Source organism: Cyclopterus lumpus, chromosome 17, assembly GCF_009769545.1.
Source record: "Cyclopterus lumpus isolate fCycLum1 chromosome 17, fCycLum1.pri, whole genome shotgun sequence".
In the NCBI taxonomy this organism is placed as follows: domain Eukaryota; kingdom Metazoa; phylum Chordata; class Actinopteri; order Perciformes; family Cyclopteridae; genus Cyclopterus; species Cyclopterus lumpus.
Window position 1 is genome coordinate 6,590,263 of NC_046982.1, and position 22,111 is coordinate 6,612,373.

Genomic DNA, 22,111 nt, shown 5'->3' on the forward strand with positions numbered 1-22,111 from the left:
AAACGTCTGCCTCCTCCGCGCGAGCAATATGACACAAAGATTGTGCGCTTGGTGGGAAGCGAAATTGAGACGTGATCGGTTCATCGCGCCCTCGCACGATGACAAGCGTTATAGGCGGAGGAGAGTGTTTCCACCTGCATGTAGGGTTCTGTGTGAGCTACCTGCATTGCCATGTGAAGGACACCGCTAGCTGCACTACCAGAGATGGCTAATCCATTAAGCCTAGAGATGAGCTGTGACCTCGCGCGGCCCTGGGCCTGCGTCGGCCACCCACCTATCGGTCCTGGGCACTCAGCCTGTGGCTCAGTTCACCCAAAAGATCTTACGAAACATGGAGCAAGGGTGGGATATGAATGGGGGAAAAAAATAGGATATTGCTCGTGCCCTATACTCTTCAGCTGTCTGCTCTTATTCTTTTTAGTGCCTCGTTGTGCTGGCGCAACAGAGAGTTGGGAGTAATACATATGTCACACGGCATTGGTTTACAACCTTGCATGTCTATAGAAAAGGTTTGGATTGGACACTGAACAACCGTTATATTAAATCCAGAGCACATTCACACAACATAACTATCAATAATGCTATAAACAATGTCACCAGTGCCAGAGTTTGTTTTATACCGTCGACCATTCACATTAAGCACAGCAATAATAGCCGGCCTTATTTAATAAAAGCCCTATGGCACAACAGAATGCTACCGATGTACATATTGAAAATCCTTATTTTTACATAATCAACGCCAAATTAAACTGTTTCCTCGCTGTGTAAAACCGCGAATGGGTGACATCGATGTAGGAGTGAGTTTACAGCACATTATGGTCAGTTATTGCTATCTGAGGGCAACAACTGGGCTTTACCAGCGCGGAGAGCCAGAGGAGTGTTCGACGCCACTAATTTCAGACGTCCACATTTACTTCCTGGAGGCTGTGAAGTAACTTGAGCAGCGTTTGAACATGTTGCCGTTTGCCAGCGCTGCTGCCGAGCACAAAGACAGACTGCTGCTGCCAAACACGCCATCCATTATTCATTGGACTGGGAAACGAGCCTGTCTGTGGCGAAGGGAAGTTTGTGAAATGTGAGAGTATATATCCCGTGAAACTTTTAATATATATTTATATATATTTAAGTGAAGTGTAAAGTAAAAAAAAAGAAAGTTTTTTATAGTTTTTTTTTTGAGGTAAAACTATGCTGTGGAAAACCCTCATGATGAATGGCCGAAGACATGGAGAGAATGAGTGTCTTTAATCTTATGAATATATAACCACTGAGATCCTGTTTGGTTTGGATACAAAGTCGTAGCCGGCTGACCCGAGTCAAGTAGAAAGAAAAGAAAAGAAAAGAAAACAACAACTCTCTTTTCTCAGTGTCCCGGACAAGGTTGAAGCGGTCATGCTGCTGCGCATCTGCTGTGATGGATGAAGCAGAGCATGGGCTCTCAGACGCTTTAATGTTCCCCGCTCCAAAACCCTCTCACCCTTCTCTCGTATAGGAGGATGCCACATACAGTGTATGTGTGTGTGTGTGTGTGTGTGTGTGTGTGTGTGTGTGTGTGTGTGTGTGTGTGTGCAACAATAGTTACTTAAGGGATGGAGCATTGTGACTTTATTCTATTCAACACAACTTTGTTTATCTGTGTAAATAAAACCTACACGCACACATTGGATAGGAAAAGAAAGACACTGAAACGTAATTAATCACAAAAGAAAACTTTAAAAATATATAATAATAATAATATTAACAAACAACAACAAATATCAAAAAAGATACACACGCTACTGAAGCCACGGAAAAGCATAAACATGCTTATGAGGACTTGAGGGGACCGATTTAATACTTAAACCTCTCAAAGGCCCCTTTGAAGTTCCTAATCCACAGTTATAGGACCTCAAAATTATGAATGTATCAACACACACAGACCAACTCGCAAACAGAATACCAATCAAATCCCTCTTAAGCAGCAAAGCGACACACATCTCTTAACGAGTTCCTAATACCGCTCACGTGTCTTTAACAACCGTACGAAATCATTTGAAACGGTGTGTTTTTCTGTTCCTTTTTGAATAAATAAAAAAAAAAAAAAAAAAATCTTCTTCCCTTTGCAGTTGGTTGCCAACACGGTGCTGTTCACCAGTGTCAACCTGTCAGGGCTGTTTGTGCGCATCCTGACGGAGCGAGCCCAGAGGAAGGCCTTCCTGCAGGCTCGCAACTGCATCGAAGAGAGACTCCGCATGGAGGACGAGAACGAGAAACAGGTACAGGCACCTGTGCATTGCTGAAACTATGGGTAAAATTAGATGTGCGTTTGTTTTACCCCCACCACCACCACCACCTCCACCACCACCTCCCTCTCCTGTGCCGTGAGTCACTTCGACACATTATTCATTTCGGCTAGATTTCATACCTTTTTGTCTGGCACATTTCTTATCGCTTCTAACACTTTGTCCTATGATAACTTTGCTGTGTTTGACTGTATAAATGTATATTTGAGCTTACTTTATCTGCTCTCTCCCTCCCTTTTTTGTTCACACACACACACACACACACACACACACACACACACACACACACACACACACACACACACACACACACGCATGCACGCTCGCGCAGGAGCGCCTGCTAATGAGTCTGTTGCCCAGGAACGTAGCTATGGAGATGAAAGAGGATTTCCTGAAGCCCCCAGAAAGGATCTTTCATAAAATCTACATCCAGCGCCACGACAATGTCAGGTAGGATCCTCACGTCGACAGAACCCAGCCGCAGACCAAACTCGGTGGTAATTAAATCCCTCTTGGATTCAATTAACCAACTATGGTTAAGCACTTTTAACCATTTGGAGATGCTATATTCTCCACATGGGAGACTTTCCAGCTGAAATGATGGAATAAACAATGTCCCAATGCATTATGGTGCATGCTTAGAAAGAGAAAAAAAAAGGAACTGAATAACTTGACCAAACATGTCGTTTGGAAATGACACCGAGGGCTACGCAAAGTGGTGTGATCCGACCCAACAGTGTCCTGAAACATCAACACGGCCAAAGGCTGCAAAACTGAAATATTTAATTCTCCAACGGTGTGCCCCCGACTCACTCGTTTATTATCAGCCCCCGTAACACAGTCTCTAAAGAGGCCTTCCATTTGTTTAATACGGGGGGCAATTTTGTTAGGGAAATGAGTCATGGGCAACAAGGAGCGAAACCAAATATGGTCATATGTTGGCAGCGCTATGGCTAATATGCCAGTGGGGCATATGCCAACTTGTGGGCCATCACATCTTGGCAGCCCACGGGGGAAACAAGGCTTTCTGAGTTAGATTAAGCAATGCTTAGTGAGGAGGAGATTCCTCTGGCACTTATCCAGTGTCTCTCTTTGAGAAGTTACAGGGACTCCTTTTCTTTCAGAAAACAGCACCTTTTCCTGACTGCAAGCCATTTTTTACGTTGAACGCGCCAGCTGTTTACCAATTGAGTCCGACATTTGTGAGTGGACTGGCCCTTCAGCGTTTGAGCACATTTCATGTCTTCGTTTCGTTTATCGCGGTCTAATATACAATCTGCAGGGGAAGGGGGGCAGTATTCGGATCCTCTACGTAGAGCCAGGCGATATGGCCGAAACCCTGTCACACGTGTACCTGCAGTACTCCGTTGAGCCACATGGGAGCTACCGTCCGATAACTATATATAACATTGAATCGAATGTGAAAGGTCGCGTGTTCTCTGTTGGTGGACCTCGATATGTTTTCAACCACGCATGAAACGATGTTGTGATTTGATCAAACGCATATCTCTTCAAAATGTCTGTCTTACCGATCCAAGATGATAGTTAAGACATCGATATAATAATAATGATCGGTCATCGATTATCATTGTGGCAATGGCAGTAAGAATGTTCAGGAGCGCCTTTCGGGACCATTTTTCTCTGTCCTTTAAGAAACAGTGTTATATATGAAATAACCACATCGTAAATACTCTTATTCTTTACTCCTGTTTGAATAAAAAAAATCTGCCAACTTAAAAGTATATTTTCTCACATTATTATTGAAATTATAAAATATTTCCAGCTGTACGCTGACTATGTTTACATGCCAACAAATACAGAGTGATCAGATGAAGACGATTGTTTGTCTTTACTGGGGTATCGTTACTATTATCATTCTTATTACTCTCCTTCTTCTTTTTATTATTATTATTATTTATGCTACAATACATTAGCAATAAAGTAGCTTTTCGAGTAGAAACTAATGTAACTACTTTATCAACACAAATGTTTATAGTTTAACCGAACAAAACGAATCATCTTGAATCAAAGGATTTGATGTGTTTTTTTATGTAAAATCTTTATCTGCAAAGTTGCGACACCACTCAGAAGGATGGAGTGGAGCAGAAGTTGCAATAAATAAACTATCTAGAACAGTAAATTCCCTTATTTACATCCGCCATTGCAAATCTGCAGTGAAGACGTGCATTTACCTCCCGACCCCTGCGATTGACCTTTCGACCCCATTTTTTGTCCTCCTTTCCCATCACCTCTCTCCGAAGATCTCCTTCATCGCGCTCTAACACTCCCTTTGTTTCCTCTTTCTCGTCTCCTCCTCCTCCTCCTCCTATCCCGTGTGCTCTCGGAGCAGCAGGGAGGCTTGAGGAGAAGACTTTGCTTAGCCCCAGGATTATGTTGCTACCGGGGATTAAATGCAATGGAGACTAAATTCTGGTTGCATAACGGCGTGTGTGCGCGCGCGGTGGTTAAATATGGACACATCTCGGTGGAGCTCTGCTGATTGCTTCTGTGCCCAGAACTCCTTCAGATAGCGCCTCCCCTTCGAGAGCGATCTAGACTGGATGCGGACTTGATTTATGTGATTTGGGTGGACTGTAATTAGAAAGTAAACAGTGTGGTGCACAATGTACTCTTGGTTTTCTTCATTATGCTCTGAGACTGCAGTATTTGATCAGATTAAAACCCAGCCACAGGGATATTGTAGTAATCACTCACGAAATAAAGACAATACGACAAGTAACAAACGTGAAGTTTGCTCAACACGATATGTGGGATATTATAGGCCCATGTTGACATATACACTTTCATTATTGTTGACGGTTGTAGTATAGTAACTGTTGTGATGAAACAGACATGTTAAAACAGTGATTACCATACGGGAAGACATTTATTTACAATAATTCATTCTGAATTGTTTCCTAGCTTGTCAAGTCACGTCTTATAAATTGCATTTTCTTTCTTAAGTATATGATGAATAATGTGAAAATAGCGATGGATTATGAGCATGCGCCTTGTAATATCGCTCTTTTTAATCAAAGAGCTTTGAGTCTTACCATCTCTTATACAATCCAATACAACACGCACCTTCAACGCTCTTCGTTTTGTAATTCACAAGCATTGATTGCCACCGTGTCTATTGCTAACATGTCATTCCACCCTCACACACATAAATATACCCCCCCTCTCCCCCCAATGAAGGCATTCCCTTTACAAAATAAATGTAATGTTGCTCACTCACACCATCACAAAGAAGTTGTACTTATTTTTTTTAAATGTGTTGTAAGCATGCTGCACACCCGTCTGCATCGGCCCCGTTATTGGCCCGATGTCAGCACATACACGGCCCACACACTGCAGCTCCAGAGGGGCCCATCCAGAGTTAACCCTTGAGTTGGCTGATTAAATTGAAACTGCGTCTGCCAAAATAGCAACAGTAATGCCCCCCACGGGGGAAGGGGAACAGGAGATAATTGAGGGAATAACTTTCCCCGCGAATATGTGCCATTGGAGAGGAAACAATGGATGAGGGTGCGAGGGAGGTCGAATTAGACAATATTATTAGACGAGCTGTCGTCACCGCATGGAAGAATCATCGAGTATTACGTGGCTTAATCATTTGAATTGTTGTGCTGTGGCTCGCTGTGGATGGTAGAGATGACAGAGACAGACAGCTGAGTTGGGGATGAGGTTTTGACTTTGAGAATATGGTACGCTTACAGTAGGTACGGGAGGGTTGGACGGCCTCTTAGCCGCTGCCAAGAGTGCTGCGGCGTTTGTTTTGAAGGTTTTTGCCGGAGGACATTCAAAATCAGATACGGGAGCTCCCTGTCTGCGATCCCTGCGCTTCTCAGTGGTCCAACTCATAAAACCGAGAGTGCCTTCGAGCTGTGAGATTACTCACTGGCATCTTTTTCTAATGCATCTCTAAAGTCCATGCCAAACCTCTCTGGAAACACTTCAAATTCACATGTGTACATTTTACACGTGGCTGTTTAAATACAGTTTAAATTATGCAGATATATATATATATATATATCAAAATGCTGTGGAGTTGAAAATAAGTGTGTTGTTTGCGTTATTAACTGAATGCTCAGCACACTCCCCACATTCATATTTATCTTTATGATTTATTCCGCTTGTCCTCCCACACGTGGATACGGCTCCTTATTACCAAGTAAGCTTATATGGGATTTATGTACCTGCATGATGTGCTGAGTCAGACAAGTTCCTCATGTTGGGAAGGTATTTAATCAGAAACATTTGAACATGCAGTTACTAACATACTATCCGTGGCTTATTTATAATTTTTCAGATTTCTTTTGACCAAAATTCTATACTCCCCCCCCCCTTTATTACAGCTACAGACAACCAGGAAAAGATGAGAGAGACAAGGGGTCGCTTTGGAAAGCCCTCTGACCTCAACGTTGGGCGGAACGCAGGCCCCATGTGCCGTGCATGCGTCACATTAAAGTAGAGACAATAGTAGGCGTGTGGTTAAAATGAGGTAAACACGGGCCAAAAATAACCGAGTGCAGAGAAGTTCACGTTGGGGTCACAGGAAGGCACCGTGCCCTCAAAGGGATTGTCCCTGCAGCGCGTCATGACCCGGCTATGCTTCGTGCCACACGGAGGAGCGTCGCGGCGCTTTCACAGCGAAGCCGTTTCGGGGGTTCGGTTCAAACTCACTGAGGTCCGTTGGCTCGGTTGGTACGGTTTACTCTGGCTGGTGTGAACGCTGCCAATCCAAACCCTCCTGGTGGGAACCGACCCCAAACCTGCTTTCAGTTTGAGGTTTGAAAGCTCGCGAATGCACGTGTGTGTTTTTGAGCACCATTTAAAAAAGCTAAATTACAAATATGTCCATCTCTTGATCGCAAAATCTGTTTGAAGCAACGATCTTATGGATCTGTATTTACAGCCATGTGTATAAGCATGTCCGCTCGGGTATTTTCCCAGATTAATAGGTCATTAATAGACCATTAACAAATCACCTCTGGCCAGATCCTCCTCAAATTTAATCAACATCAATAACCCTTGCACCGCTTCACTTTCTATACTTTATACCACTTATATACACTAAATATTTAAATCTTAAATTAAATATGTCCTGCTCTGCTATTTTATTTTACTGTATATGTTTTATTGTATATATAATATGTATATTATGTAAACATGCTTGCCGCAGCTACAAACAGATTTCCCCCTAGGGATGAATAAAGAAACCATCCATCCATCCATCCATCCATCCATCCATCCATCCATCCATCCATCCATCCATCCATCCATCCATCCATCCATCCATCCATCCATCCATCCATCCATCCATCCATCCATCCATCCATCCATCCATCCATCCATCCATCCATCCATCCATCCATCCATCCATCCATCCATCCATCCATCCATCCATCCATCCATCCATCCATCCATCCATCCATCCATCCATCCATCCATCCATCCATCCATCCATCCATGTGAACTGCACCAGAACTAACATGCAACAAATAGTCTTTTTTTTTTTACCCTCGGTCCAGATCAAATGAACTAAACTACAGGTTGGAAAGTCATACTTCCTTAAACTTCTTTCCATAAAAATACCCCAAATCTTAGTTTGCCTGTATGAAAATTTCGGGCTAAATCCAACCGAATTACTTACTGAAGGAAATAAGTTGGAGCCTCTAGCTGAGCTGCAATTATGTATGCAGCTCATTCATCAGCTATCAGTCCAGTATTAGGCTCAAGACATTTTTCTGGTGTTTCTTTTGGCCTTTTCGATGGACGCGTACTTGAAAGCAATAAAGCAAGTGGAGAGGCAGTTCACACAATACGGTCTCGCGAAGGAGCACTTGAATTTTAAGGCTTGCCACAGTCTGCTTGCCCCCCCCCCCCCCCCATGTCGAGTAGCCACGCGGATATCATGGACCAACATGAGCGGAGACATGTGGTCACAAGCCACACGCGCGCTCGGGGTCATCCTAAAGATGGGCGTGCCTGTGTAATGTGATCACATGAGAGCGATGTAGTACTGCCGTGCTATTTTTAAAAGCAACAGCTCTGAAATGATTAGCATAGTTCAGTCTACTTGAAGACAAACAGAAATGACTGACGATCGCCTTCCTCTCTTCCCGCAACTGCCAAAAATAAATAGTTCCCTTCGCCCGAAGACGGCTGGATTACCAGCTGGCTTTTGAACGAGTCCCTCAGGTTTGGGACTGCGAAATGAAGATTCTTTTTACGATTCGGCTTGTCTGATTTGACTATTTCCAGGTCTTTGTAGAGAGTGACAGAAGGCTGGAGACATCCGGGTGCAAATTATAAATCGGCAGTTCAACTTTTAAGACGAGAAATGGTTTCGGGATCCGGAAACAGGCATGAAAACAAATATTGTCGTGTTAGCTTGAGGGATTAAATAACTGGGCATCAAAATCAATTTGGTGTTCGTCCAGCTCTTTGCTTTATTTCTGGGTAATTCACTGAAGATGCCTCGGCTGCATTCGTGCACACGTTTCTTCCGCGGAGACGAAACCCACCACAGTGTCGGCTCCGTTCTTTGCAGAGTTTCAGTGAATTCAAGTGTTTACACTGGCACAGCGTTGAACGTCTCAAATATCCCGTCGGCCACAGATGGTTGCTCATCAAAACAACTCACAAGAGGGTAATCTATTTCCCCTCGTTACAGTGACAGCCGCGATGCGACACGAGTGACATTTCGCAGCTCCCCGTTAAGAGATCCCGGCCTCTGTCACACCGTGGAAACACCAGCCCACATGCAGGCGAGCGTCGGCCGTCACATGTTGGACAGGACAGTCAGAGTATGATGACTAATCCCTTTAGGAAAGTGACCTTTCCTCCAGAGCCTGTCGTCAAGTTACAATGAAACATGATGAGTAAGACAATCAGCGCAAATCAGTAGCGGCACAGAAAAAGAAAAAACTACCAACCCGTTAGAAAGCAATGTTTAAAGTCAACCTGATGTTTAACATCTCTTGTGTGAGGGAATATGATCTCAAATGCAACTGTCGTGCCCAATTTTCTGTCTTTTGAAAGAGGGTTAGCCTCACTTGCTAACGATTACCAGGCAGCAACCTCCGGGGTCTGAGAAGTGAAACCAATGCTGGAGTGCCTTAAGCCTGTATTCTCTCTAATGGCCAGCAGGGGGCGACTCCTCTGGTTGCAAAAAGGAGTCTGATTGTATAGAAGTCTATGAAAAAAAGGCAGCACTTCTCACTTGATTTACTCCCTGAGTCAACATTGTCAACGTGCGTTTATGGTCTCAATCGCTAGTTTCAAGTCTTGTTTAATGCAGCATGACGTTCGTTTAGTAAATTGTGGAAATAATAGACAATAAAGCCTAATAGACGCATGCCTCGGGGCGTGGCTACCTTGTGATTGACAGGTGGCTACCACAGAGTTGTCCGTTCTGGGAGTCGTCCGTGTTTTAGTGTTTCAACTTCAACCCTTTCACAGTGTTATGAGTTTGTGAAAGTTATTTGTGATGTTCTTGGTGGTCTGACAATGTGGTTGTGCTTAGGTCCACCCTCTCCTGTTACTCGTGGTAACAAAAAGCCAAGATGGCGACGGACAAACTGTCAAACTCGAGGCCTCGAAATGGCAGTCCAATGGTTGACGTCCCGGTGACTACGTTGACTTCTTATATACCACATAAGCACTGGTTCCCACTAATAGGCTGAGTCCGGACCCAGACGCCGAGACCTGCACGTATGACTGATAGATAAATGAGAATTATACTTTAGCTCTTTCAGTCTTTACGTCACTGGTTCAGCGGTCCAAACCAGAGTGTCTCATAGTTTCAGAGACTGTGGCGATTATTGAAAGTGCCACATAACAAATGATTCAGCTGTGATGACATCCCATCACACCTGAATACAAATGAGTTTAAAGCTGCGGGACAATTCTTTCTAAAATTAAGTGATTGACATTTATTTTCAAAAGCTTTCTTTTATGTATTTTATTACATATTTCACTTGAAATGAGAGAAGCACATTTATTTATTAAGAGCGTGTGTATCATTTACAATTAATTCAATTCAATTTGAAATCTGACAAAAAAATATTGTTGCGATATTTTATTCAACTGAACTTTCTTTACTTGATTTGACAGTTGTTGACTACATGCGGACGCTGAGACGACGTTGGCTACTTCAATACATATGGCACTAAATCATTATTATTGAGATGTTCCGGCCCTTTGCGTTGTCTCTAACTAGACCTCGCTGAATATGGACTGAACACCCCTGCACTAGACGTTAGTCTTGGTTCATGTTACTCCATCAGCAGCACTTTTCACACACTCTAGCCAGCGTTAGCTGCCATTGCTCTCTCTCCGTTGCTTCCATCGTCCCGTTGTGGTGACGGCAAATAACCAGCAACAGATAAACCTCGTGATTCCAATGAGGACGCCGGAGTAACTAACATGCAGAGTCACTGAGCAACAGACGGAGCCCTCGAATCACAGATGGGACTAACGGCTAAAAGAGGCGGTGAACAACATTAGCCCCCACCCTAGCCAGTTAACTGCTTGTGTGGCTCTTGGAACTGCAGTGATATCAATAACTATTTTAGTGCCCGCCTACACAGATACTGGACCAATTGCATTACAGCACCGACAGTCGCAAACCGAAGATCCGTGCCACCTGGAGAGCATTAATGTGGGAGGTGCCGTCACAGCAGAGAAGTCAATTATTCGTAACGTTTTCTTTCTTTTTTTGGTTTTAATTGCGATTCTGACTAAATCAGTACACAAGTCAAAACGGACGTGCTGATTTCACATACGTTTTAATTATTTTTATTATATTTGAACACATCTTTAAAAAAGGTTCAGTTCAATTTTTAAACTCTCTAAGCACTCTCAGTGCACCTGTAGCACCTGTGAAAAGGTGACAGCGCCTTGATGGTTGCAACATATCCCAGAATGGCGGTTCCCCGGCTCCTCACAGGACATGTCTCCACCTTGATCCCCATGAGAATGCTCTTGCTTCTATTTTGAGTCGCTCCGCTTGAATGCGCTTGCCAGTTAGAGAACGAAGCACGCTCCCTCCTGCTCTCTCTCTCTTTTTTTTTTGTCTTTCTTTTTGCTGCTGCAGGTCATTAATTTGAATGTTTGATTAGCTTCCTGTAGAAGAAAAAAAATATCAAAAGAGAATGTTGAAATTGACTTGGAGCTCAGGCTTCCTCGATGCCATTTACAAAAACCTGAGAGCTAATCTGATCAGACACCCAATAATCTTTTCTTTTTTTTTTCCTTCTTTCTTTCTGTCTCCTCCTTCATACATGTTGCTATAAATAACCTGCTTTGACTGAAAAGCTTTTCTTTCTCTCTCCGCCACAGCATCCTGTTTGCAGACATAGTGGGTTTCACCAGTCTGGCCTCCCAGTGCACGGCCCAGGAACTGGTGAAACTGCTCAATGAGCTGTTTGGAAAGTTTGATGAGCTCGCAACGGTGAGTTTGTTTCCCCTTCCTTGAACTCATATCCCTCAATTACAGCCACTGTTGGCATGGGAAGCTGCTCTTTTGCTCGCGCTCCGTCCAAACTTTGACAAGGGAAGGAAGTGTGTGTGCGTGTGTGTGTGTGTGTGTGTGTGTGTGTGTGTACTGCTTTTGCATAGGCCTCTGGCACATGCCACTATTGTACCAGCTTAGCATTATGTCACTGTGAATACTGGAAGCCCATATGATGCTTAATATGATTACCCGGTGCTTCATTTGAGGAAGAGTTGACAGACCTCTCTAATCTGGGCCAGATTTACCCAGGGCTAAACCTTCACTCGTCACTCGCTGTGTGAACGGACTGAATGAGGGGACCACTGAGTTGTCCTCGTCCCCGATGTCTCTTGGGTTTGCATGTAGGGAGAAAAAAAAAAAAAGAAGAAGAAGATTTTCAGCTCTCCCATCTGTCAATATGTCGCTCTTTGTGATTTCCGTGGCGAAAAGCCGCTCAACTTTTGCCGCGAGTTTGACCGCTGCGGTTAATCTCGTCGCTTTACGAGTGTGATCAGCGCTGGTGTGACAAATAAACCTCTGAATTAAAAGGACACAGGTTTTTACTGGAAATTGTGCCCATCGGAATCGAAGCCCACCTCCAGGACAGGTGGGATATCGCTACTTCCTCGACACTGGGAATTTAGTTGACACATATATTTAGTTTGGTGAGAAGGTTGAGCCCCTGAGCCCCCGCAGATCACCCTGCCACAGCCTTATCTACATGTAATCTGGCCTCTATTACTTACACTAGGCACATGCCCTTGTCAAATCCATTAATCCACAGGATTACAACTAACCCTTTTTTTTGCTTTCATAGAAGGTTTTGCTTGGCCGTGTTGCGAGCGTCTATTTTTAACTTGTTTGTTTTACGAGCACAAAATTAGATCCGACTAAGAAGTCTGTCGGTTTGACTTGTTATTGTCAAATGATTGTCATTGCATTTCCAATTAGTCGTGGATCGGTTGCTTTACCCGGCTTGCGCTGTTTTGCATGACAGCTGCAGTCTGTCTTCATCCTTCGGAAAGTTGCGTTCTAGGATTACATGCATGCAATAAACACAAACACACACGCACACACACACACACACGCGCACTCTCATTTTCAAGTCAAGTGATGTCAACAAGTCGATTCACTTTACATTTCAAAGATGCTGCAATTCATTTAGCTTCAAATGATACAGTTTCACTTCCGTCTCCCGGAGTCGTTTTGGCTTAGAGAAATGCAATCTCTTGCTACTTCTGTTTCTTCGCTGTTATGATTGGATCCGTCTCATTCTTTGGGTTACAACCGAATAGATTGGTCTGATCTCCGCTCGGCTGCCAGCTGGGAGCCTCGCGCTGCACTGAAACGCTGTCTCCAGCCATGAAACTTGTCATCAAATGTTCTGGCCTCGCCCTGACCCAAAGCCCCACTCATTCTGATCCACTTTGGCAGGAAGTGGCAGTGCCGGTGAGTCATGGCTGTGGTTACTGTGGCCACGTAGACTCTTCTCTCGTTCCATAGTCAGAGCGGGCGGTGCCACATGGCCACCGGGCATCATCTCATAATACCATTCCAGCACCATCCCCACACCACCTGTCCACTCTTTGGACTTGTCAAGCCGCATGGGAAGTGGGCCAGGAACGCTGTGTACGCCTAGAGTGTTGCTGTAGTAGACCAAGTCTCCTCTCCTCTCCGACATTACATAAACATAAATGAAGATAAGCCTTTGAACCTCAGGTAGCAGCTTCTGAACTTGACGCATTATCACTTTTAATAGACATTAGATTAAATTGTTTTTCTTTTGCATTTTGGAACAGTTTGAACCATATCTTCCATGTCAATCATCACTAATGCTCACAAAATAAATGCACTATTGCTGTTTATCACTGTTTACCCTCCCTGTGTCAAAGGTGATGCTTTAGTCAATTTCAAACTCAAGTAAACTGTTACAGTGTTTCTCCTTCCTCTATATATTATTAGTTGTGTGCAGCTGAGAAAAAGCTGTGGACAAAAGACTGAAGTGTTATCGGCTGTCGTCGCCATCTTGGCAGCGACGACACAGACTTAAGTCCCCGGCTAATCCAGAAACGGGCAAAGAGGCGGATCTTACGTAGGGTAGGGTGACGCAGCAAAGTAGACGGACAGCGGCCACCTGGGGCAGCATCCACTTGTTGCTCAGGGCCTCAGTTATGCCTTTCAGCCTTCATATCATGTAAATGGGTACATTTATATAAAAATGCACCCCCCGTACAGTTGTCATGAACTAGCTATAGGGACCAACATCATGTTTTCGGTTCCAGGCCAACATGCACCGCTCAGAGGGACGTGCTGCGTTAACCTTGCAAGCTAACATTCAGCAATGGATGGAATGAGGTAAAAAAAGCCCAGGATCAGTCGCCAGATTTGGTTTTCAGTAATCAAGCGTGTGCCCTTATCGAACTTTTCCTTAACCACAAGCACAAGCGACCAACAGCAACATCGAAATGTCTTTAGGAGCAGGCAGCAACCTCCGGTTCAGAAAAGTAAAGCAGAAGTGCCCTCAACATTCTCTTTAATGGCCATCAGGGGGCGACTCCTCTGGTTGCAAAAAGAAGTCCGGTTGTATAGAAGTCTATGAGAAAATGACTCAACTTCTCTCTTAAACATTGTAAACGTGAGTTTATGGTCTCAATCATGGTTTTAAGTCTTCTTCAATACGGCACGATGTTTGTGCTAGCGGAGCGTAGTCCAGTCTGGGGACACCTTTAACCCTTTCAGAGAGGGCTTTCAGTTCATGAAAGTGAATTAATTAACCTTTTAGGTCACATAAAAAGGCCTTTTTTCAGCATTCGGTTGTATTTAGCTCCACCCTCTCACTTCAAAACGTCAGTCCACAAACCAATGGGAGACGTCCACTTCTTATCTACAGGCTATATGGTTAGGAGGCATGTATCAATATTCTGGGCGACTGTGGGTCAGTGGTTTCAATCAGGTGGTTGGTGGTTCAATCCCCGCCCTAGTCGATGTGTCTTTGAGCAAGACACTTAACCCTGAGTTGTTCCCTGTAGCTGTGTCTACGGTGTATGAATTTAACATGATTGTAAGTCGCTTTGGATAAAAACATCAGCTAAATGACATGTAATGTAATATTTAGCTCCACCCTCTCGCTTCAAAACGTCAGTCCACAAACCAATGGGAGACGTCCACTTCTTATCTACAGGCTATACGGTTAGGAGGCATGACAAACAATCCCTCTTGGACTGTGCCGTGTGAAGTATCGCAGTGGGGTGTGGGAGCGGATCAGCTTTTGCGGTTAGATTCTTCACCACCCACGACAACGCAAGCTGGGAGTAATTATAACGCTTCACCACCTGGCTGAGAATCTGCCGACTACACCGCTGAGAACGGAGACGAGGGGCGCCGACATCGCCGGGAAGCTTTGAAAACCGCATCTCTACTCGAACTCGGCCTTTGGCGCAATCGACAAAATGTAGCACACACACACACACACACACACACACACAGCCGACACAGTCGCAGAAGTGGCCTGAGCGTGACTGTACACGGTTATTTATTGTTAAATACAGGCAACGACATTTTAGACAGCATTCATAATTAGGATATCAATGTTTGTTTTATAAGGAAAGTAAGAGAAGAAAGATTTGACAACCTGAATGTGAATTAGCACACCAACTGGTCACTCTATAAACACTTCCTCTCCCTGGAGTTTGCAACCGTCTGTCCGGCACTCGAAACAACAGTTTCTGTTGTAAGAGGGACTCTGTGATTAATTTACTGTTGTTGTGATGCTATATAACATTAATAGCTCTGGACTGGTTCTGCTTTTGTGTGTGTCTGTATATGTGCGTGCGTGCGTCTGTGTGTGTGCGTGCGTGCCGTCGCCGTTTCCATGGCAGACTTTCACAAAGCTTTTCATTCTTGTGTCTCTTTTCTCTCCTCTCGCAACACCTCCCTGCATCACAGCTCTAAGACTCCTCCGCTCCTTGTTTCTCAGCTTTTTGATTGACACGCAGCAGCCTACTTCCCTCAACTGTGTGTCTTTTGTGTCCCGTGGTTCTCTGCACTCTCTTCCTCTCTCGCGTTTCCATTTTTAGGATGGCTCAATGATGTAGCTTATCTGCTGCATCTTACTTCCCTCGACAAGTCAGAGTTCCCTTCACCGTTCACGCGCGTATGAGCCCGCGAAAGGGATGCATGGATGCATGCGGGATTCATTGCTATATTTGCAACCTGGGTATATTTTTACTTTATTTTTTCTCCTCCATTATTTGAAGGAGAATTCACCTGAGCAACTGTAATTCCCCGTTTATGTATTATACTACGCCACATAGCAAATACTAGGTGGTCGTGCACAACCTGAGAGATGGTGCACTTTCAAATGTAATCTCCATGTGAGACACTAAAGATTCCCAAAGCAGCGGAAGAAAGTGAACTGAATTATACAATTATATTCCCAAGGAAAAGTGTGTTTCTGCAAAAAAGTTAACTTCAGAAAAAGAAAAGAAAACTGGTTCCAACTGCGTTGTAGATGTGATCATTTCTACATCTGCAGGTTTATAGAACGCAAAATCCTATGCCAAGAAAAATGGAACAAAATACCACTGCTCAGGATGCTAATAAAAAATGCATTCTCAAATTAGGCACAAGGACTGTTCAGTGCCCACACTGTGACAGCTGCCTGCCAAAAAAAAACAAAAGTTGGATGTAAACACAGATCCAATGGCCTGTTTGGGTTTGTCTCACCAGCAGGAAACTGCAGGATCAAGTCCTGCAGTTTCCCCTCAGACGCCTGTGTCCTGAACGCTGTGGGCTGAAGACAAACCCGAGCCAAACAAGCCAGCTTGAGATCTTGACTGAAAATGTAAAAAACATTATGAGGATGATGATCGGTTGCCTTTGCAGTTAAGCAACGTGCACTTAATTGGGGGGACTCACATGAGGCAGGTAAAACAAAAACAAGGAAGGTCAACATTTAAGGGGCATCTGGACAAGAAGAGGCATTTCAGTCATTAATACCGGTCAAGCTCCAAAGGCACTGGATCCTACACTTCCCAGAATTCATCTCTAGTATTTTAAGCAAAACAAACACAGTTTTTGACAGACTTGACATAGCATGCATCGTACAACCGTTATAGCCTGTATGTGTAAAATCAGTCGAGTAGCCCTGGAAATAATAAGATGCATTTTAATTAGGCAAAAATGAATCTTTCAATTATCAATAGCTTCTTATTTTCATTACATTTCTCAGCTAAATGCTGATTTCCTGGAAAGGCGGTCCAGAGCAATACTTTAATTACAGTACTGAGGTGATTAAAACTCCAGAAATATATACGTATATATATATATATATATATATATATAATTAAAATATTGTGATTGAAAAAACTGTAATTTTACCATAAAACCTGCGCAGACATTATACACAGAATTATATTAAGCTTACAAAATTCATTTGATCATTTACTTTGATACACTCAACTATCTTTAATGTTACACGTACACTGTAGGCTACTTGGGTCTCACAATGCATGTTAAAACACAAATATGTTTTTTTAAATCTTTCATCATCCAAGAAAACAGTGCTCCTTGTTTCCATTTCCAATCAAATGTTCAGAAAAAGCAGTGCCGTCTTCATAAATAAAACACTGTTGGCCCGCCGAACATTTGTTGTTTGTTGTATCCGTCATATCTGTGAAATATATCTATATTAATATGTTTGCTCCAGCCCTCGCTCGTTCCAACCCACCAGTTTGTGGTGGGTGGAAGAAGTGTTGATATATTATTCATTTGTTGTTGCACATGAATTATTGCTTATCAATTCAAATCAATAAAAGGGAGCTGAGTGACAAAAAATAAATAAATATGTGTGCAGGCAGAGATGGAGAGAAGTCAGTGGAGCAGCATGGAGAGAACGTCTGTATCCACTCTTTAAAGATGTTGCAATGCATCACTCACTGTCTGCCTTTATTGATGAAATGATGGCATTCAATAATTTAAGCCAAGGTGGTTCGGAAAAAGACTTGAAAAAAAATACAACAGTGTGATTGCTGGTAGTAATTAAGAAAGTAGCTTCAACATTAGTTTCAATAGTTTTTAACCTACAACAATTGACGAAGGGCAGATTCAGAGACAGACAGGTGCACCTTCTGTGTCCCTTTTTGTCTCTTTTTTTAAATATATATATATATATATATATATATATATATATATATATATATATATGCGTGTCCTGTACGTAATGGTGATGTCACCACACCGCACTTTTGAGGCTGCTGCCCGTGGTCGCAATATATTCTGACCTCACTGGAAACATGAATTATCCAAAACGGTCATCTTAAAAATTCATTTTGGCTTCCTTTCTAATGGAAATTGCGAGTAGGTGTCTAAGTCTACCCGTCCCTAATACACCCAGTGGCCGTCTCGACTGTCCGGATTGCCCACAATGCCTCAGTCACATGACGGTGGTAATCCTGCTTGGGGACTGAATCAGGCCCTAAGCCCTCGCAGTGCAGATTAGCACAGGAAAAGTACAGAGTAGGAGACTCTGTAAGTACCAGGGCTTTCCCCTGCTTCCTGTAGCTTCGACTGCGCCTCACTAGAGCGCCATCTGTTCCTGCTTCCCCGTGACCCGAGTCACCCCGAAGGAGCCTCATTAGCTCCGTTAAAGTCAAGCAAGGGTGTTATTGTCAAAGGAACATGAGATAGAACCAGATCAAGATCCGGTTCACAAGATTTGAAATGTAAAGTAAATGCTAGCTTTGTCTTTTTCCACCTATGGAGGGAAGTAACAACTTTGAAGCGAAGATATGTTGCTGTTCATTTCAGCACTGAGCTCATTACATTTACCGTAGGTTTGACTATTTTACATTTTACGAAAAGATACAATGACACTTTGTTGATACAATAACACTTTGTTGAGAGATTATATAATGGCACCGTATATATATATATATATTACCTAATTACCTCATCTCAAATCGTTATGTTTTCGTGTTCTCGGTCTGTCTCTCTGTTCATTCTCATAAACGCACAAGATCTAATTTTCTTAAAATGTGGCACAAATGTCCACTTGAAGTCTAGATTTCGGTGGTCGAAGGTCAAAGGTCGTGGTAACTGAGACAAACAGACCTTGGGCAGACACGTACGTCGTGGCGGTGTACCTCGTAGGTTTGAATCCTCATTTGAGATCAATGATTATTTCAATTTGCGATTCAGTACTTCAAAAGCTTTTTCCCAGAGAGCTGCTCAACAGTCGACACGCTTCTCTCTGTGTTGCCTCAAGGCCACCGAGCACTCGGACAGGCATGTAAAGCTGCACGAGGCGAACCGTCGCTTCTAACGAGCCCTCGCCATCGCTCTTTTCCCGAAAGCACACATGGCTCGCATGTTAAAAATAGAGCATCCGTCTTGTCTTGTGCCCACCGATGTGCATAATTATGAGGCTTTGTGCTCTTCACATCCATGGCCAGTGATCCCATTACCTCCATGGAAACAATAAAGGGTTATGAGAAGGCGTCCTCGGTAACCCGGTCTCTCTGGTAAAATCTCTGTCTGTTGCTCATACCCTCTAATAATGGGTTGTTTTGGTAAGCCGCCTTTTCATGCCACTGCTTATTGTCCCTAAAGAGTGAGAGAGTGACTCACCGTATTCCCTAAAGTGAGCCTGATCCTTTGGTTTAGCGTTGCATTGTGGGAACCACTTCAGGGTTGGTGGGACTTCAGGGTCTCTAGAGTTGGCATGCTGTACAAATGTCAGTCCACGTGGAGATCCGCGGCATTGTCGTGTTCTGTATGTCGTATAATGATCTTATCAGACTTTTATCAGTCTCAAAGACTCTGTCTTTATTCATGTCTCCCTCACATGGTGTCTTTGGGTCGGGTACTGTATCTCTGTTGCCTTCAACTGTCTCTGTGATCAGCCATTTTTAACTATGCGCGGCAGCTGTTGCCAGTTGCTTTATGCTGTCAAACAACCTCGCCGGCATAAAACAACAATCAATTCAAGAGCATCGGGCTAACAGTTCATCTATTAAGCCACTTCCTAGCCTGGTTTGCTGACTTTAACATGTTTTTTTTAAGCTATAAACTAAATGGTACCAATTTACTGCCATGAAACATTTCAATTCTGGTGTCAATATTGACATTTCTCACCAAAAACTGTTTTCAGCTCTAATCTCGCGAGGCCAATACTGACCGCTTGGGACTAATATACGCCATTTTACGTCGTTTTTTTTTGTTCTCTTGCCTGTTCTCTCCTTTCTGTGTACTGAAAATCAAGCATAATCACGTTACAACATCCGGTTAACCGGCGCCAACGACCCATTCATCTGGCGATAGCAATGTGCTTGCCTACGCTGTGACGAGAGCGCCGATGAAGCGTTTTTACATTCATCTCAGTTAACGGCTGATAACTGAGAGTTAAAAGCGGGCTGGTGGCTCCCCGCCGCTCGGAGACCGCAGCCGGGGGGAGAGCAGGCCAGGTCCCGCCGTAATCTGCCAGCCGCGGAGTAGTGAGGCGGAGTGTAATTCTGGACTAATTTGTGGTCTGATCTGATCCACGCCAAGAAATAGTACACCACATCAAACCCCCCCCCCCCCCCCCCGGGCATAATCACAACATTGTTACACTTTGTGTATGACTGTATGACAAGGTAATGAATAACTCCATAAACTCAAGTCGACCTTGGGACTCGCAGCGATGGATAGCTCGAAGCTACATTTACAAATTACACAGATGAATATGGATCAGGGTAATGGATAAACTATAATTAAATGTCAGAATATTTTAAACTGAAACGCCGCTGCTCTCAGGCGCCACGGTTGCAACTTTGATTAAACTTTGAGTGCGATGCCTTTCGGTACTTTGAATGTTTTGTTTCTTCCTACTGAAGTGGCCACGGCGATGCTTGTAGAGGATGAAATGTACCGGTAGAGGTAAAGATGATGTTGTTACTGATTGGCTGATCCTCATTGGGGGAAGACACAGAATCACAATCTCTTTTTGTAATCGTCAGGAGAACCACTGTCGGAGGATTAAGATCCTGGGGGATTGTTACTACTGTGTGTCCGGACTGACCCAACCCAAGACTGACCACGCCCACTGCTGTGTAGAGATGGGTCTGGACATGATTGACACCATAACGTGAGTGTTCATATGTGTTGTCTTTTATGGAGCAGTATTACAATAGTGAACTTTAAAGTGTCATTGCACCACATGAATGAAATCATCACCTGTCCATTTACTTTACTTTTCAAGCCAATAAAATCATCTATTGTATTGAGCTCCTTGTCCCTGCGTATAGCAACAAAGGAAAGTGAGAGATTGAGATGCAGCGGAAGATGAAATCATAAACTTTCATGACTTGACTGGAGGCCTGTTAATTAAGATCTTTTTTTCCCCCAACACTGATTAAAAAGAAAATGCTCAACTTAGCAATCTTGTTTGTCTATTTCTGTATGTTAGAGCAAAATAGAGCATTTTGAGCTCCCTGACAGATCTATTTACAGAGGAATGCTTGTAGATTATTCACCTGCAGCAGACCATTATACAAAATGCTTGATTTAATAGTGAATATTCAATCAACAATGTTGTTTTAAAGTACCACTAATGATTGGTTTCCTTTAAGGTTTGTGCATAAACAAAACACACAATGATAATAGTATAGCGGCCTTACCCACAATGGATCACCGGTAAAACAAATTGATCGATGACTGCTTGAGAACTTTTCAATATTACTGTATGTCTAAATTGTCCATTTGACAGACATGTATTATTATTATAAGTATAAGTCTTATTCAATAACTGTACAGTGCTTGTGTACAATAATATATTGTATAATCTCTTACTTATGGGAAATTTACCCAATTTCAACCCGACTTCTTTTTAGGGATGACATAGCGTTACAAAACGGCCGATAGGTTTAGCCGACAAAACCAGGTTTAATCTTACAGGTTTTAGAAGACCGTCACGCTTAACAGCAAGGGAGAGGCCGCACAGTGTGAGACACGCCGGGTAGCGCGCTCATCAAACTACGTTGCTAGGCAACGGTGTTGCAGCCAGGATTCGGTTGTTGACGTCTTAATCTAGTTAAAGTTACAGAGTTCAGCAGTGTGTTGTTGTTGTTGTTGTCCTCACCTGTCTGAGGTCCATGATATAAATATAGTCCTTTCTGCCTCTCAGCCCAGTATGACCAATCCTCTCAACCTCTCTGGTCCCAGTATGACCAGTCCTCTCAACCTCTCTGGTCCCAGTATGACCAGTCCTCTCAACCTCTCTGGTCCCAGTATGACCAGTCCTCTCAACCTCTCTGGTCCCAGTATGACCAATCCTCTCAATATGTCTGGTCCC

General features: G+C 43.5%; 1 protein-coding gene across 1 annotated transcript in view; it reads left to right on the top strand.

The window, feature by feature from the left end:
• Window positions 1-22,111, top strand: part of LOC117746280 (adenylate cyclase type 1-like) — a 36,778-nt gene that overhangs the window by 1,537 nt on the left and 13,130 nt on the right. The window contains exons 2-5 of the mRNA XM_034555322.1: window positions 2,103-2,252; window positions 2,611-2,729; window positions 11,628-11,739; window positions 20,778-20,905. Of these exons, the coding sequence (XP_034411213.1) occupies window positions 2,103-2,252; window positions 2,611-2,729; window positions 11,628-11,739; window positions 20,778-20,905 (509 nt within the window). The remainder of the gene's footprint in view (window positions 1-2,102; window positions 2,253-2,610; window positions 2,730-11,627; window positions 11,740-20,777; window positions 20,906-22,111) is intronic.